This window comes from Excalfactoria chinensis, chromosome 26 (genome assembly GCF_039878825.1).
Source record: "Excalfactoria chinensis isolate bCotChi1 chromosome 26, bCotChi1.hap2, whole genome shotgun sequence".
Classification (NCBI taxonomy): domain Eukaryota; kingdom Metazoa; phylum Chordata; class Aves; order Galliformes; family Phasianidae; genus Excalfactoria; species Excalfactoria chinensis.
In genome coordinates this window covers 126,561-145,247 of record NC_092850.1, presented here as the reverse complement: position 1 = coordinate 145,247, position 18,687 = coordinate 126,561, and the positions used below count along the sequence as shown (strand labels likewise).

General features: G+C 50.7%; 1 protein-coding gene across 2 annotated transcripts; it reads right to left on the bottom strand.

Moving 5' to 3' along the window:
- Window positions 1-871: 871 nt before the first annotated feature.
- Window positions 872-17,206, bottom strand: KLHL26 (kelch like family member 26). 2 transcript variants are annotated; one of them, XM_072357669.1, is made up of 3 exons: window positions 17,057-17,201; window positions 7,409-7,591; window positions 872-4,651 (listed from the first exon to the last, which is right to left on the bottom strand). In XM_072357669.1, exons 1-3 carry the CDS (start codon window positions 17,101-17,103, stop codon window positions 3,070-3,072), a joined length of 1,812 nt encoding a protein of 603 aa, XP_072213770.1. In that variant the 5' UTR covers window positions 17,104-17,201; the 3' UTR covers window positions 872-3,069. The 2 variants fall into 2 exon arrangements, with proteins under 2 accessions (XP_072213770.1, XP_072213771.1); XM_072357670.1 differs by lacking the exon at window positions 7,409-7,591 and having other exon boundaries at window positions 1,056-4,651; window positions 17,057-17,206.
- Window positions 17,207-18,687: the final 1,481 nt, after the last annotated feature.

The following is an 18,687-nucleotide window of genomic DNA, read 5'->3' as shown; positions in this document are numbered from 1 at the left end:
TAATTAGAGTTGCACTGGGAAACATGTTTTATTTATTCTGACAGTAGTCTGGCTTCAATAATCATAGCATGATAAATGCTCCTGAAGTTTGCAGAGTTTCAGCAACTCCAGAGCTTATCGCAGACGTGGAAGTGAAAACATCTGAATAGGTTTGATGTGGCTCACAAGAGGTCCTGAGCACTTCTGTTGCATAGCATCATTTTACATCAGCACCAGGCTACCAAGAGCTGGTGGGAGTGTCCTCCTTCACTGTAAATCAAAGAAATGAGATGTTCTGCTGCTTCTAAACTTCCGAGACCTCCTCCCGAAAGCTGGGCCATGTCTGCACGAATTAGTGAGGTTCTGCTGTGGGGAGAAATGACAGTCGGATTGCCGAGCCGACAGACCCTCTGGAAAAGGGTCAGTGACACCATTAATAGGATGCAGACATTCCCCATCTCTAGCTGTTCTGCACCCTGCCAAGAGTTCTAGTGCTTTCTTCCTTTATAGTTTCAAGCACAATTTCAGGCCCATAAAACATCAGAGAAGACAGAAGCTCTTATCCCAGCCCTGACAGCAGCCCCTGACAGGACACGCACACTGCAAATACCTTGAACTAATGATGCTGTGCTCTCACTGGTCTCCATCTGTTCAAGGGTATTTTAAAACATACCAAATCAGGTTTACCCTGGTGGCATTTACTGCTGCTCTGAGACCAATAAATGGCTCTGAGTGCAATCAAACATTTGTCTGGCTTTGTTCATTCTTGAAGCCCAGTCTCCTTGCTCCTCAGGCAGAGCATCATCAGCTGCACTCGCTCCAGTCCAGCCACAGAGCAAGATCACTTCAGTGTTCACCGAGAGCCCGATCCAGCTGTCATGTTCTTTCAGTACAAAGAATCAAAGCCGTTTATTTGCAGAATACCAGACAGGTTGTGTATGGAACGGCCCAGGGCCACAGCTATCTACTTCACAGGAGTAAAACTCTACTATCAGTACGGATGATAGCCACTTCCACAAATACTTTAGCCAGCCTGTGCTGAATTCAGAACAGCTAGAATACTTTCAGGTCACGTTACAAGAAATAATGGTTTTTATTGCTATAAAAGGAACATCCTGGTAACCAGGAGAGGTGGTACCCAGCATCACATTGCTGCACGTCCCAGTGAGAGAAGGTGGGACAGTGACCCACTTACAGCCATTAATCATATTCTGCACATAGGAAAGCAAGTAACCTTCTACTGATCACTAACCGAAGAAAGTAGCCATTGCATAACCAAATGTGAGCATTAAAAATAAAAAAGCATTAGCTTGTAACAGTGAAGCTTGCACTGAGATACATTTCACCCTTTCAAAACTTGCTGTCTGCCAAGACATGTTCCTAGCTCCTCTGCGAAGCCAAGTGAACAGAGATTGGAGTAAACTGGCTGTGTAAGAGTGAGAAGAGCAGAGCTTGCTCACTTGACTTCAGCACACTGAACACAACAAGCAGTTTCCATCAATTTATTATTGGCAAACCAGCAGACAGAAAGAAACTAACCAAACTGTGCATCATTGTACCGAACAATTCAAACCCAGACATGAACTGAGGAGCACGTGCCCTCGCAGCAGAACATTCTCCAAGGTGCTTTAATCATCAGAAATACCTTTAAGTGAATCCGAGGTATGGAGTTCATGCTTGACACAGCCCTGATGAGTGATTCATCAGCCAAACAGACAGCGTTCGTTGTCTCTAAGGGTTACAGCACGGCCTTTATTTCACCAGCAGAATGCAACAGTTTCTCTGAAAAGAAGGCTGCGTACATCAAAACCAAACTTGCACAGGTACAAAACAAAGCCCTTGAAACAGAATGCCTGATAAAAGAAGAAGCTTTAACTTCATTTATCAGTCTAATTAATTAGAAGGGGGGGGAAAATGGCTTAGAGGAAAAGACGGTTCAAGAAATAACAGAATTCTGTGCAGCAAACACAGATCTTACAAAAATGCCAGAGCCACCTTAAAACCAATCTCCTAATTGAAAATACCCACCAGCAACAAAGGCCGTCCTGCTTGGGCTTCCATCTTGTCGTGAAACTCAGTATCTTATTTACAAGACAAGAGAGGAAACCCTCCAGCAGGTGAGGGAGCAGCATCCACCTCCCCGTGCAGAACAGGCTGCGGTGCTGTGTGCAGACAGGTCCTGCACAGCCCCCGGGTGCTGCTTCAGCCTTTACTGGGTCAGCCCTGATAGCAGCTGCTGAGCTCTTATTGCCAGTGAAGCCAAACAAATAGTTGGCAGTCATAAAAAATCGTGCTCGTTTATGTGTAATCAAGTTATCAACATGGCTTTAGTGTTGCAAACCGCGGATGCCCCAATTAAGGGAGAGAATTTTTGGACAAGAATATCACGCTGATGTTTGGAGGGGGTGAGGAGGGGATCTGGAATTGCAGTGTAATCCAAACAATGAAGAACCAACAGAGGCCAGAGGTGTGCGGGGTAAGCATTCCCCTTCCCGGAGGGGGGAAAGCAAAGCAAGTCACCTCTGAAAAGCAAGAATCTGCTTTCACAGCCCAAGCACCTGAGCTCTTCTAGCTCTGCTGTCCCTTTATTGCTTCTGGAGGTCAGTGTGTTATACAGGTTTTGGCTTTTTTTTTTGTACCAAACAACAAATCGACACACAATGATTTTGGGAGCTATTGGTAAAAATCACACCTGAACTCTTTTTAAACATACCACAGTACTGAGTTACTCCTGAGCTGTCGATGTTTGCAACGTGTTGTATTGTTAAAAATATGGAAAGTTAGCAAAATGCACCTCCCCACCCCCCGCCCCACACACACACTGTTCAGATAAAGAAAAAAAGAGAAAAGCTTTTTCCAGCTGTAACATCTGCTAAGTCTAACTAGCTGACAAGTGCTTCTGATGAAGCGTGCTTGCCAGAACACTACGTAAAAGAAGAGGAGGGACTTCACGGAGGAGGGAACGCAAGCTATTTTTCTCCTTCCCTCACCCAGAAAATGCACGATACCGTTTGCAAACAAGGAAAACAACACGCCGTCCCAACAACATGCAACACGAGGGGATCTCACGGCCAACGCAGCGGCGCTGAGTTATCTCTGGGTCGTCATCTGTGGCAATATCACAGGAGCACACGCTATCCCAGCAAAAGATTCTGGAAAATGCAGGTCCCTTTCCCATTCGTCAGTTTCTGTGTTATACACCTGCACGATGCTTGTGACGTTGTTCAGATGCCAATTGTACCCCCCTACGATATAAATCTTTTTTTCTAGCAAACAACAGCCAGCTTCCGACTGACCTGCACGCATTGGGCTCACTGTTGTCCATTGGTCTGTTTCAGGCACATAATATTCCACGGCCAAAACATCAAAACAACGGTCAACGTGGTCCATGCGGCCTCCCAGAGCATAAATCCTATTGTTTGCACTGACCATGGCATGCAGGACTCTGGGTTCATTCATCGGGGTTTTGAACTCCCACTGATCCACGGCGGGGTCGTAGCAGTGCAGGGCTTTTTTATCTTCCACTGAAATCCCATACCCACCTGATATGTACAACTTGCCTCCCACCGTGGCTCCGGCGTGCCCCCACGTCCTGCGCTTCAGGGAGCACACGTAAGTCCACTCGTTATCTTTGGGGCAATACTTCTCAACAGAAGCCAAGCTCCCCGAGCGGTTCCTCCCACCCGTGGCGTACACCATGCCATGCAGGACGTTCAGCTGGAACTGGATCCTGCTCTCCTGCATGGCCTGGATTCGCAGCCACTGGTTCAAGTGAGGATCATAACGGTAGCAAATATCAACTGCTCCTTCACCGCTCCGGTACTGCAGGTGTTGCCCCCCTACGATGTAGACAAAGTTGTCGAGCACGGCCACGCAGGAATGGCTGCTGCCCACCTCCATCTCTGTCAGCTCCTTGAACTGGCGCCCGCTGGCATCAGGCAGGCAGTACACCTTGCAGCTGACCGTGCGGTCGTTGTCAGTGTAGGGAGTGCCGCCGAAGGTGATGAGGGACAGAACGTCGGAGCGGATGGTGGTGCGAGGGGACTGCATCTCGTGCTGGCGGAAAGGCAGGATCTGGTAATTGAAGGCCTCCAGTAAATACTGCCGGCACAGGACGTCCTCCACCATGATGTCAAAGGTCTGCACGTTGTCCACCAGCTCGGAGGACTTCATGAGGGGGAAGCGGATGTGGCAGAGCACCTGGCTGGCGCTGGCACGGCGAGTGGGGTCATACTGCAGCCAACGGACGGCGGCACGGAACAGGTCGATTTCACTGCAACTTTGCAGCTTATTGCTCTGCAGGAAGAAAACGAGGCGCTCCAGAGGCAGGTGGAGGAAATCCTCCTCCTCGGAGATCTGGAGGAAATGCCTAAAGGTGAATGCATCGACGGATTCCTTTAAGGAGGCGAGGCTAAAGGTGGTGGCCATCTGCCCGATATTGAGACACGTTTCTACGCTCATGGCAGACTTCAGGAATTCCTCGCAGAGCTCCACGACAGGCACCATCTGGAGGAAGACAGCAGCTCCCAGCACATCCTGAATACAGTCAAGATCAAGAGTCACTTCAGCACTGTAAGCGAAGTCTATTATGTGTTTCAGTCCTTTTGCAGATACGCCTTTCAGTTCGATCACATCTTGGCTGGCTTCTCTCATCCCGCCTGTGAACATCGCCCTGGAGGTCAAGAACACAAACAAAAATTTCCCCCTCTTTAATTGCGTGTAAATGATGTGTAACTTCTCATATTTTAAACATACTGAACCTCTTAGGAAGGATGAAGGGGGGAAATCAATCAAGGCTAAACCTCTAAAAGCCAAGAGAAAACAAAACAAGTATGCAGTTACTTATATACAGCTTGCATAAACAACGTACTGCGAAGCCACGTTCAGCTACCACCGTTAGGGTTGTCAGTGCTGCTTCACTGGCAGCATATGTAGGAATGGTTCCCAGGACAAAGAGCCAGGAAGTGCTCAGAGCTATCAGAGCAGGGAGTGTCACATGCTGGACCAAAGGATCCTTGATATTCAGCAGCCAAAGGCAACAATGGGATCTGCAGCAGCATGGGTTGGCATCCGTAACTCTAACTACCTAATTTTCAGCTATGTAGGATTTGTAAGCATAAAAATGAATATACGTTGGGGAGACATCCATGCTAAGGAGTCAGTGAGCCTCTAAGTGGGCCTGAGCAGGGCCTTCATGCAAAGCCCATTGCACTGGAGGTGAGTTATCCAATGGCTTCAGCGTTGCCATTGCAAGTACAATTTACAGAAGGCTCCGGTAATCACAACAGAACCTCCTCTCCAAGGCTCCTTCCCAATGCCTTAAGAAAATAAGACTTGTGACCACTTCAGAAAACCTCTGTTATGTTGCAGTACAACAGCAGGGGGCTGGAAGGCAATTAAAAAAGAAGAAGGAAAAAAAAACACAACGATTTTCTTACAGCACAGCTGCAAGCACATCAGTTGACCAGGCCACGCTGAGATTAGGCCCTCGATCACCTCCTTGGGAGGCTTCTAAATTCCACAGGAAGCACATACCACGCCGAGCACTGCGCACAGGCATCTCGTAAACCGCTGCTCTAAAGCAGGGCTGCCTTTCCCAGGCACGGGGCCTGCAGGCGTGATGGGGACAGAGCTGCACATTATTTTTTTTAATAGGTTTACATTACGTTTCAGCAGTTTTTGTTACATATTGGTGGCTTGGGGGCAAAGGTTTGCACTGTGTGTAGCGTTCAACGAGCAGCAGCAGAGCAATTCCACGGAAGGCAAAGTCAAACCAGGTTGCTGAAGAACAGTGACATGCAGTTTCACCACCCGGAATCGTTGTACAAACATCACAGCAAGCCCACAAAGGCTGTCACACCAAAGACCATTCAAACTGCCTGCACATTTGAGGCCATTTTTTTTTTCCACCTTTGATAACCTACTTTTCCACGTCTGAAAGGTAAATTCACCGTGAAGGCAACAGTGTCAGAGCTGCAACGACTTTAAGATACAAATTACTCGGAGAAAATGCTGAACAGACCTTCCTCTTTAGCATCAACACAGGAATAAAGAAATACCTTGGGAACGCTGTCAAAAGACAGGAGTTCCAAGTTTCCTGTCCAAACCAGGCTAGAAGAACTGCTGCCGTCCAGCACAAACCTACAGAAAGCTAAATGACCTAAATAAGGAAATATCTGCACATTAAATCAGCTTTCTGTAACCGAGTGACCAGGAACGCTGTTCGCAATTATTTGTCCATACAGCAGATGAGAGCGATCTGCTAAAATCCCCCTGCATATCCCATGTCACCAAACAGCATGCTGCCTGATCCCCTGCCCCAGAGGAGATGCAGACATGTGTGTGCTCATGCATTAGCTATACAGAGCTGGATGTGCACAAGCAAAGAAAAGCATTACTGTTGCCATGATGAAGACAAACGGTCAAATAAAATGCCATTCCTTGAAAAAAAGCGTTATGGTTTTAAAATGCTGATGATATCAATGCCTCAATTTTACTCTTTTTCCCTCCCTTCTTCTGCATAAAGAGTTATTTTCAAAAGCTAGATTATTCTGCCATTGTTCCCCAGGACAACCTTACTTAATGCCACAGAACTTATAGCAAGAAACCTACTCAGCAATTACATTTCAACAGGGAAAACACACTAGCAGTGGCACCGCATACAGCATTTATGAATATAAATAGTGCCATTAGCATTTGGTGGAAGATCAGCTCCATCATTAATTGCATGCCTGTTAGGGAGAGCGATAAGCTTGGAAGGTTTATGTCAGAAGGGAGAGAGAAGGGAACAGCCTGGAAAACGTGAGGGTCTGTAAGATGGGCACCATCGGAGCAGCTGAAGAAATGGGATACCCAAGAGATATGCCTACATCCCTTGCTCCTGGTCACCTGCTCAGGTCAGGAAGGAACCTACATGTCAAGGGACTGCTGAATGGAGAGAGAGAACCCCAAGTCACAGAACTGTTGTACAAGACTTTACTAGAGGCAAGATGGATGAACTCAATTTTTCACTTTAGACTGAACTCCCCGCTCTTCAGTTGGTTCACCATGCCTTAATTCGGCAAGGGAAGCTCATCTCCATGCTTTGGCTTCCTACAAACACAGAAAGGGACAACTGTTCCCAATGGGCTGGGGAACGCACGCACAAAACGCCTCATCCTCTTTGAGGTGGCTTCAAGACCTGCCCTTGAGATGGGTCTCAGCCCAGTGGCTGCGGCAGAACAACCTCATCAGAACGCAGAGGGGCAGACCCCAGACCTCCACACACCTTCAGGGAATCCCACTGACATCTGTGGTGCAAACCATACCTCCAAAGGGATGTACAGGGGAGTGATGTTGGGGCACGGTGGGAAGGTTGGGGTAGGAGAGGACGGGGAAACAGAAACCAAGGGGAGAGGTAACAGTGCCTGCTTCCCTATCAGATTCTCACCTGAAATAGTCACTGCAGGCAGCCAAGACAACTTTATGAACCTGAAACACTTCATTATTTATAGTGAGGATGACATCAAGCAGCTGAGCCTGAGCTCGGAGCGAGGCCAGTCCCTGCAGTAGAGTGGTGCTGTGGCCAGGAGCAGAGAACGTGCATTTCAGGGTGCTGTTCTTGTCAGCCATGCTAAAAACAGAACAAGAGAGACAGGCTGGTTTTAAATTAAAACAATATGTGGTATACCTACAAAGCATGCTGGGGGAGAGACTGTAACACGAAGCAGTTTGAAAGCAAATTCCCAGCTCGACAGCCACACAGACCATCATGACATCAGTACCTCGGTTGTTTTCCCTTATCCCAGCACAAAAGAGACATCCAAAATGTTAAGTTGTACTCGTGTGTTACTGACAACCTGTCACGCCGCAGCACATGTGGGCTTTGGGGACCATCCAAACATCAGCAAGAGGGGCCAACATCTCCATGAACGGTGGTGTCCACACAGTGCTGCTACCCCAGAGTCCACCCTGACCTTGACTTCAACCACGAGACTGACTCACAGTTGCTCATTCTTCTCACCACCTAACCTAAGTGCAGCTGTTAGATATTCCGTACCGGCCAAGGACAGCCCTGTTTGATCCTTTCCTCATGCCTGACCCTCCTGAGAAGAGCAAGAGCAGAATATTGCACAGCACTGGCTGCTCTAAATAACGTCAACTGTTTGAGCTGCACTGTAAACAGTCCCCTCCCAGTGTAAATATTTCCTCGGTTTTCCCAATGCCTCTCACACATGTTCCTCGGTGCGCGGAGCATCATTCTTAGATTCACTTGGCCTCGAATGCACTTGTCAGTGAGAACACTGCATTTGGAGGTGAATGGCAGCAGCATTCCTGCACAAGTGGAAAGGACGCCGAGATACTCCGTGCTCCTCCAAAGGCAACCAGAGTTCTGCTGCAGGTTCCCTGAGCCAACACGGGGTAGTTTGTCCCGCACAGCTGCACTCACACCAACAGGAGGAGAAATCTTAGGCTCACTTACAAACTTCATCCAACTCTGAACTAGTTTTCTGGATCAACACCCCATGTTCTCTTAATTCTTCTGGGAAGAAAACACACAAGAGTCGGTCAGTATTCAGGATGGAGCTTAGCTTTTCAGAAGCCACCTGCTATTCAGGCTCTGCATTTTTAAGGGATTTTTATGGAAGGGTGACATAAAAAGATCACAAATAGATGACAACAGATCTGGAAAACAGCACTGCATGTCCCCAAATCCACACCACCTGCTAACAGCCAACCCAAGGAGTTCACCACCACCACCACAGCAACAGAAGCCACACACAGGGGACCAAACAAGTAGGTGAGGTTAGAGGAGCGTTTAGGAGATGGGACAACAAGATAGGGGATGTAAACAATCCTCAAACAATAAGGAACAATGGGCAGGACTCACAGCGTGCCTAACTATCGGACTGCAACTTCCTGCAAGCTTTAGAGAACAGGCAAGGCAGGGGAAATCTGTCATGTCCATCAGAGCACCGGGAGAGCCAATGCAGCTCTGCAGTGCCTTGGGATGCCGTGGGAGGCAGCGATCACATTTTTGCAGTCTGCTTCAAAACTGCACCTCGAAATTCATACAGGTTCTTATTGGGATGGCTGACACCACTCAGCTGTGCTTCCCCTGAAATCCCTCCCTTCGAGTCGGAGCATGCTAACAGTCTTAGTACAGAGAACGGCGTCCAGCTACAACATCCTTCCTCTAATAAAAAGGATTAGCAGAAAGGCAGTTGCTGACAAGACCCTTATCCATGACTTTGAGAGCCAAGAAACATCTCCGCGCTCCCACTCTTCCCATGGAGAAGGAGGAAAGCGATTGGAGGGAGCGACTACATGAATATTCATCGCATCAAACTCATTTTACTCCTCTCTTCAGTGCAATCTGCTGGAGCAGAGAGGAGGAAACATCACATGCAAGTAAGGGAACAACCTTGTCCTGCACACTGCCACTCACCGAGCCAGCCCTCGCCATCCTGACCGCACAGACAAAGCACACTGCAGGGATGGCAGCCCCACAGCTCAGTGCAGCTCCCGTCAGCTCCATCTCCTGCAGGATTCTTCCCACAGCAATTTCCTTCACTGCTTTAGTCAGACTAATTTTAATGGTCCCTTTTCCCTGTGCTGGTGTTGACTTACCCATAGGTGGCTGTTTTTGCTATACCCACACAATGGCACAGCCCTCCCCATGTGGGTGCCTCTCCAAACAGCACCTGAGCAGACAGCCCTCCCTTTGCTTTTTTTCTCAACTAACTTCCACAGCCATTGCTAATAACCAGAGAATAAACTTAGAGAAGATATTTCTGTGCCGGAAGAAAAGACTTTGTATGTGCTGCAGTTCATTTCAGCAGTAATTGTGAGCAGCTACCCCAGGAAAGCTCCCCATATGGGTCCATTCTTCCTATTACAGGCACGGAGCAAAAGGACCCAGCAACGAGACAACCTTCCAGGTAAAAGAGGCGAAACAAACCAAAACCCAACAGGAAAAGAAGCACTGATAACATCCAGCTTCATTCATTCTGAAAGAGACGTTTTAATAGAAACGCTGGAAGGAAGATAAAACTGAAAAACCACGAGGAATCAGGAGGAAACTTCACAAAAAAAAGAAGAAAGGTGAGAAAACAGCAGAGGTATTTGCAGCATGGGTGGTAGGAAGGGGCCTGCAGCAGAAGCCATCACCCCCAGGCACAGCCCCACATCACCACCCAGCTCTGCTCCGCTCGCTGGAGATGGAGAGCAAAGCAGCAGTGGGATGACAGAGTTAAACCAGCACAAAAGGAGGCCTTGAACATTTAAAGTGCCTTTGTGAGGCTGTCTCTATCTAAAGCAGGGTCTGAATATGCCGTGTATTTGTTGCTTAACAATTTGTTACAGAAGAAGCAGCCTTGCAGACAAACTTCAGCGGAGCTGCATCTACTTCTCAGCAGTTCAGAACATGCCTCCGAGATAAAAGCCATTCATTGCACAATAGGGAGAAAAGTGTTTATTCTGCTCCTTCCCCCTGCCCTTACAGTGCAGGCAGGACTCTCAAGCTTCTGGAATCTTCTTCTTTTTTTCCATCATTGCTCTCAGGAAGGTGGCAGAGCTTTGCAGAGCTCCTGTGTGGGGACAAGCAGTGCCAGATGGGCATGGCTGCACCCCATTCCTGCTCTGAAAGATGTAAAAAGGGAGCATCAGCCACACCAAGCAGCACCGCCATGGCACATCCCATGGGCTGCACAGCTGTCTGACAACAGTGACATGATTGGGGTCTTTAACATGAATACACCAATACAAAGGTGACTTTACCAGGACAGAAAGCCCACTTTCCATTGAGGAAGAGCTGAAGCAGCGAGAGGCATCTTCATGTGAATGTAATTGCATCCATAGCACAACTGGAGGTGATACAGGTTGGACTGTTGTTTGTGAGCTGGACTTCAATACAGACATTGAGAAGATGGACGACTTGCCTTGGGCAGCCCTCTCCAAGACCACTAACATCACTGACAGCCGGTTGTCAAAAAGGGACTGCAGGGACAAGTAATGGGATAGAGGATTTGTCTCCAAGCTGCTGCTCTGAAGCCAGATTGCTTTCAATCCTCTCCAGTCACTGCAGGACAGAGCTCAGCACAGATCCCTGACCACAGCTTGGGGACAACCAACGCCAACCCACGTGCATGGGGAAAAGGTGAAAGTGAGGGTTAAGGGAGCGGCTCCAGGCAGACTGAAGGCAGGCAAAGAAGGCAAACAAGTCCAGAAATGCTCCTCCTGCTGCTGCACCTATTGCAGGAGCGTGGCCATGTGCTCATTCTTGCCCCAAACACACTGCCCCACATCCTGACACATCCCCAAGCAAGGACTGCTTGATTTCAAACCCAAAACATGCAGTGAGGAAGCACCAAAACACAGTCCTGGATGCCCACAAGACCTCCAAAGCTGATGGGATGTTTTAGGGCCTCCAAGAACAGCCCAGGAACTGCCCCAGAGCAGTGATGGTGACGTTCCACCCGCCGCACTGACCTCAGCCTCACCCGCGCTCTGCTCTCAGGACAGCTGGCCCTGCTCTGCCTCCTCTGCTCTGCACAGCACTGAGCATAATCCAAGATGCATTTCAAGCTAATGAATCATTTCACTATTTTTTTTTTCTTTAATTTTTTTTTTTTTTTTTTAAACCAAATCTGTACCGATGATTAAAAACATCAAAGCTGGAATTAAAGGCTTACAAAGCATGAGTTCATATTTCGGCGTGTTTGTAACTCCTGCACAAGTGCAAACAGAGAGAACTACACCAGGCTGGATTCAACATTTCAGCCATTGAATCAAAGGGAAAAAAAACTTCTTTTGCTACATGAGTGCCTGGCCTTTGGCTCCTCTTCCTTCATAATGTGGTGCTCCATGAAAGGAGGGGTAGTTCTGGCTCAGCATCACTCTGCATCCCTGCTCAGCATCCCCTGCTCAGCATCCTTGCTAATATCCACCCACGTTTTCCCACTCTCTGGGCAGGTGGTGCTCAGTAATGTTTCATGCAGGAGGAACTCAAGGGGGTTGGCAAGATTTCCAAGCAGGGCAACCTTCCAGCAGCCAGCCTCTACAGTAAACACGAGCTCTGAAGGCAGGACCCCGTGGGGCATGGCTGGGGTACAAAAGAGGACAGAGGAAAAGCAGCAGCTTGTGTGTGTTCACATAAAGGACACAGTGCCACATAAACAAAGGGCTTGGGATTGCAAAACAGCCGGCCAGGCACCTTCCAAGCACTGAAGCCCTGCAACAATTTTTTATGGCAAGAGCAAAAGAACCACCATGAAGACTGCAGAATGACTTTATTTAGCACGTATGGCGTGAATGCTGAGGACTCGTCTTAAGAACCTTTGAAAGGCGGCATTATAGATACTTTAATAATGCAAATCATTTAATGCCCTTCGCTTCTCGCCTAAGTGAAAAACACATTCAGGTTCTGATTTTTAAACTACAATTAAGACACGTGAAATCAAAACAAAAGTCAAACTCCCTCGGATAAGTCACTGGTAGCCATGGTTACTGCAATATAATTTCACATCCTTCGGCTCCGTATCACATGCCCCAGTGCTGAAGAGGAGTTTCCAGCACCTTGCATTCCCCTCCCCTGTGCCACAGCCGGCCTTTGGGTGCAAGCAGAGCTGCACTGTAAGGATCGCTGCCCTCGTAACCCACTGCACAGCAGCAAGCAGGCCTGCCAGCAGCACCCCCAGGAACAGCACCTGCTGCTGAGTCCTTAGCAAATGCAACAGCAATAAGCAAGGCAGCTAATTAAACGTTAATGCACTGAGTGAAGGCAATGGTTCATCGTCTCTGGAAAGATATGTGAGCAAAATTTCTTTGCTCTCTTTTCCACCTCCTCCCCTTAATTCCTCCGATTTCCCTCCTCCGCCTCCACTCATTTTCCCCTCCTGACACCCTCTTTTTCATCAGAGGCAATAAATACAAGTGGAAAACCTGAGACCAACATCCCCATTTAGAAGTGACACGCAATTCAGAGTGCCCAGATGAAGATCAGAAACGAGCTCGAGCTTTAGAACCATTTATGCTTTGTGGGCAAAAATGGCCTCCTGTGAAATGTCTCAAAGTGAGCAGAGAGAATTCAGCAGCGGTTTGAAAAGCCTTTTGTCTTTTAAACTTCCAGTCTCCGAGTTAAAGAGAAGTTAACGTCTGGAAAAGGGAGAACGATGTGGAATCCCTGCTGTCAGCTCAGAATCTGGTCCTCCCCACCCACTCACTGCTTGTCCATCAGCATCCTTCATCCTACATGTCCCAAAGCTGGAGCTGAGGAAACCCCCATGACCCAACTGTAAGGCAAAGGTCTTTATACTTCTTCATCTCATTATTATTGTTATTATTTCATATCATGAGAAGTCCCAACATCTCTGCATCTCTTTTCCTTGTTTGCTTTCCAGCTGGGTGCAAGCAGAGCCCAGCACACACACACACAGATATATTCTGCCCAGACTTCCATCGTAGGCTGTCTGCAAGCCAAAAGAGGTGGGATTTGGGTTTCTGCTACAAGTGCTAATGAAACTGGATGTCTGTCAAAAGCTGGTTGGTGAAATGGTGCATTGGAGCGTGGAGCAAAAAAGTGGAGGGCGAGAGATCTGAACACATTAAAGTCTGTGCCACCTCGTGGGGTTTCAACGTGAGGGGATGGTCAGCACACGCTGTACTGGGGACAAATGGAGAGGAAAAAAGAAGAAAAAAGAACAGTATTCTTAAAACTGCTTCTGTCACAAAGCCAGGCTCATCTCTGTACCACCAACACTGCACCAACCTGTGCTTTCCCAGTGGCTGAAGGTGCCATCCTCAAACCTCACAGCCATCAGATCCCTGTTGGCCCCAAGGCTGATCCCACCTGAGCCAATACAAAACTCACTCGGGGCTCATAAATCACTGTGGCAGCCACGGGCAGCAGTGGGGCCGGCTGCCCCCTCGTGCTCCCATCTCCAGGACCACCAGAAGGCCAGCAGATCTCACGCTGCATACGATGTGACCGTACCCCCGTGGTGCACTGCTCCCAATGCGTTCCGCGGTGCTGTTTAAGGCAGCGCTATCAGCAGTCGGTTTCTCCCACCGCAAACCCTTATGGTCAAAGCCTGGCTTGAAAAGAAAGCAAACTGCAGCGGTACCAGCGGCAGGCCCGGCCTTCTGCAGCACATCCCTGTCCTCGTTCAGCCCCCATGAGCAGCAGCGGGTTCCTCCCGCACCCACCGCCCCCCGTAGCGCCGGTGGCAGCCGCTGAGCAAAGGCCGGGAGGCACCTAGTGGTGCTGGGACGCACAGCACAGCCACCAGGGCCACCCGAAGGGACACACGGCTGGACCGGCACGGCGGGACGCCTTGTTTTGTATTCAGAGAGCGAACGGTGGAACTCAGCTGCTCCCAGGCACCGCCACTGCCGGCCGAAAACCCACCAGGTCCTGCAGCACCCCGAGGCACAATCTGGGCAGCGCTGCATTAAAGATGACAGCACTGCAGTCACAGAGTGGTGCTGGAGCAGGCAGGGAGCAGCAGAGCTGTGCTGCCGTGACCCACAGCACGCAGCTCCTCACCCCACACCTCCACCTGAGCAGCCAGGGATCTCAAGCAACAGCAATGTGAAGTGATGGAACGGCAGGCAGGGCAAGAAACCCCCGCCATTCCAAGCTGGAGAAAGCACTCCTTGCAGCAGATGCAAGCAGCTGCCCCGGCACTTGGCACCGAAACACCAATTCCAGTTCAGTTCCACAAGCAGACCTTCTCACCACCACGGCTGCCTGCAGCTGCTCCCCTCCTTACCTGAACCCTTCTGACAGGTGTGGGCCCATCCCCAACATCCGCACACCTTCCTGGGCAGTTTGGCTCCATGACACCTCACAGCACAACCCAGGGCAGCCAAAAGTGCAGAACAGCCCTTCCCCAATTTTCCTCATCTGCACCCATTTCTCTGCACGTCCAGAATTCACCTTCCATGCAAATAAGGAACTGGAAGAGACACCGCAGCCAATATTGGGCAAGAGAAAAACCTGTATGGAATCATCAGGGTTTTCTTCTGGTCTAAAGGAAGCCTCCAGCTCAAAAGTCTCCCAATGCTGAACAAGAAAGCAAGCAGTGATTTTTTGCAGTGATTTTTTACAGCGATTTTACCCAGAGCGTAAACATTTCCACCCCATCTACCAGACCTAACAACTGCATCTGCTTTTCAGCTGCCACGTGGCAGAGTACAGCACACGTAAAGCAAGCAAAGCTTCGTATGGTTGCAAGAGGAAAGAATGTGGAAGACTGAAGCTGTGTGAGGTCAGAGCAGCACGGAGGCAGACTCAGCCCTTGTTGTTACCCTCCTGCCCCTGATCACCTCCCCTTGCCCTGCTGCCTGTCCGGGAGCAGCGGGGTTAGGGGAGTTCAGGCTGACTTTCTCTTGATGTGAACCAACACACGAGTACTCACAGATAAGAGGGACCTGCGGGTCCCCCATCCATCCATTCTGGTTTTGACAGGTGGGATCACTTTGGGCAGCGTGTAACAGCATTAAGGGAGGGCTTTGAGCAGTGTTTGTACAGCCTGGCTGCCTTCCTTTCCTTGTGGGATTAACCCAGGCTGGAGAGGCACAACCCAGCAGCACATCTGGGTACCCCAATTAACTCCTGCTTGAAGGCCTACGTGATGGCATCCCTTCCATGCACCCGTAAGGTGTTTTCCCTGTATCTCCATGCGACTTTGTGCTCTGTGAGAGTTCACTCATCTCATTGCTTACAGCGCTTCCCTGACCCAGGGTACAACGACTACAATGTTCCTGCTGCTGGTTCTGCTCACCAAACCCAAAGTGCATCCCTATGAGCAGCACCGAGCACAGCTTTACCAGCAGGGAAACACTGCAGCTCCTTCCATGTGATAGCGAGGGCTGGGAGTAAAACACCAAACCAACTGCAAGCTCAGGGAACTTAACACGGAAAGGAGTTAAAACAATAAGGCACGTTTATTTCAAAAGAGAAGATTTAGGCTGTCGGCTTTCATTTCTAAGAGGAAATCTAACCAGGTGCTGTTAAAACAACGAAGCAATACATAAGAATGCTGCTGCAGAGGACACAAACGTGCTGTCAGCCTGTGCTTCTGCATACGGCCCAAGTAAAGCGGGCACAGAGCAGTGGCTGCACTTCACACCATCACGGCCCAAAACCCGCTGCTGTGCTCTGAGCACGGAGCTGAAGGGTTCCCAGCACAGAGACTCGCTGTGCCCTGGGCAGTGCACGGTGCAGAGCCCTCCTAATGCCTGTCACAATTCCAAAGATGGAAATCCTGTCCGTGCTGTTTGGCACCACCGAGACGGCATGTGCGAGGAATGGCGAGGCAGGACTTCATCCCTCACAGAGCGAATATTCAGTGAGTGAGAAAGGTCAGTGCAGAAGGAGCTGTCGGGGAGGCACTGACGGAGCCCTCATATTCTCCTCTGGCTGCATGGAGGCTGGGCGGTGCACCCAAAGAGCCCCGCAGGATTGTCCCCACGGGCTCCCCCTATTCCCCAATGAATCCATCGCTTACCATACGGGACACTGACACCCAGCGAGAAGCGGCTCTCGCATTTCACCCGGTTTTAAACGAGCCACAAAAACAAACATAGGAACACGCTGAACACCGCGGGGCCGCAGCCCCATTGCGGGCTGTTCATCCCAGCCCCGAAACAAACCACGACGGGCAGCCACCCGCGCAAAGCCGGACGGCGCGGCCTTCCGAGCGCTGCCAGCTCCGTGCTGCCGCCGCAGAGCCCAGCGCCATGTGCCCGCACCGCCCCGCACCGCTCCGAGCCCGGCTGTGTCCCACGGGGCCGCGTGGCAGCACCGCAGGCCGGGCCGGGCCGGGCGAACTCAGCCGACAGCACCGGAACCGCGGAGCCTCAAAGCGACCAACGCCGCCGGCGAAGCTCCGCTGTTATCAGCACGGCCGGCAAGGAACCGAAAGCGGAGCCGGAGAACGAAGGGAAACGAAAGGCGGCGGGGCCGGAGCCGAACACCGCGCCGTGCAGCGCACACCCCGCCCGCCCCCCCAGGCCCACCCGGGCCGCTCCCCGCTCCCGGCCTCGCAGCCCCGCAGCTCCGCCCCGACCCCGCGCCGCTCCGGGCCGCTCTCACCTGCTGGGCCGCTCCGCGCCGAACTCGGCCCCTCCGGACTCCGCCATCTTCGCTGCGCCGCCGCTGCCGGGCCGGGCTGGGAGGCGGCGGGCGCCGCGTTAAAGGCGCAGCAGCGAGCGGTGCTCGGGGAGCTGCTCCGATCCGCCGGGCCTGGCGCCGCCCCGCAGACGCCGCCGGGAGTCGCCGCGGAGAAACGGGACGGACTCGGGAGCTGCGGGACCCGCCGGTGGAAGCGGCACGTGGGGGTGGTGAGACCGGGAGAACGGAGCGGCTTTGGGTGCGGGATGTTGGGGATGCTGCAGACATCCGGTTGGTGACCATGGCCCGCTAACCCTCACGGTGAGGCACGGCCGAGTGCTGAACGGCTCCCGTCAGGATTCTGTGCGTGAAATGCTTTCTGGACACAGCGTGGTTACACGGCCCAGGTCCTGGGGACTGAGCTGCCCACACTGAGGGCAAGCACTGAAGGCCAACAACCACCCAACATGAGCAACCACACAGCTGTAGTCATCACCCAACCCCAACCACCACCCAACATGAGCAACCATCCAACATGAACAACCACCCAACCTTAACAGCCACCCAACCTGAACAACCATCCTGAACAACCATCCAACCCCAACAACCACCCAACCTGAACAACCATCCAACCCCAGCAAGAACCCAACCTTAACAACCCAACCCCAGCCAACACCCAACCTTAATAACCACCCAACCCCAGCCACCACCCAACCCCAACAACAACTCATCCCCAACAACAACTCAACCCCAACAACCACCCAACCTTAGTAACCACCCAACTCCAACAACCACCCAACCTTCATAACCTTTCAACCCCAACAACAATCACCAAACCCCAACACAACCCAACCTTAACAACCACCCAACCCCAACAACCACCCAACCCCAACCATCGCCCAGCCAGCCATCTTTGAGTTGACCAGTCTTTGAGGTGAAGCCCGCGCTGTGTGGATGCATCATCACACTGCAGAGGATGCCATTCAGTTGTCATACCTGACATCCTCGTTGCCTTTCCATGGCCAGACCTCATAGGCTGTGTAATTTCTCAAGCCATTGAGCATCTGGAGGCAGCGGATGGGTGAGAGGGCATTCCATTGCCAGTGGAAATCCGGAAATTACTCATCCTGGTGGCTCTGCCAACAAGCATGGGCAAATCCCTTTGATTTCCCATGCCTCAGCATCCACATCTGTATAAGGGAAGGGGGAATAAATGCGCTTGGAAAGCCATGAAAACACCCTTTCAAGTCAGCCTGATGAAAACTTCATGTTCCGCAGCCCTCTGCTTCAAGGAGAGGAATCCATTTCAGAGGCAACGCCGTGTATTTTTCCTATTTAAACCTTCTAAATCTGCTGGAGCATTAAAAATATTTGGCATTTCCACAACGCGTTTCATTCCCGGCTCCAAATGCGTTTTACAGACATTCATTAATTAAGCCCCATAAAACCTTTGGGAGAAAGGGAAGCAGGACTTATTAATCTGCTCTTTGTGTGGCTGCGGTGTCCTCTGCCCTGCTCTGTGCTTTGGGATCTCTGCTCCTGCCACCCCCAACCCTCATCCTGCAGCACCAGCTCCGTTCCATCCTGCTTCCTCTAGTGCTGCTTTATCTTGG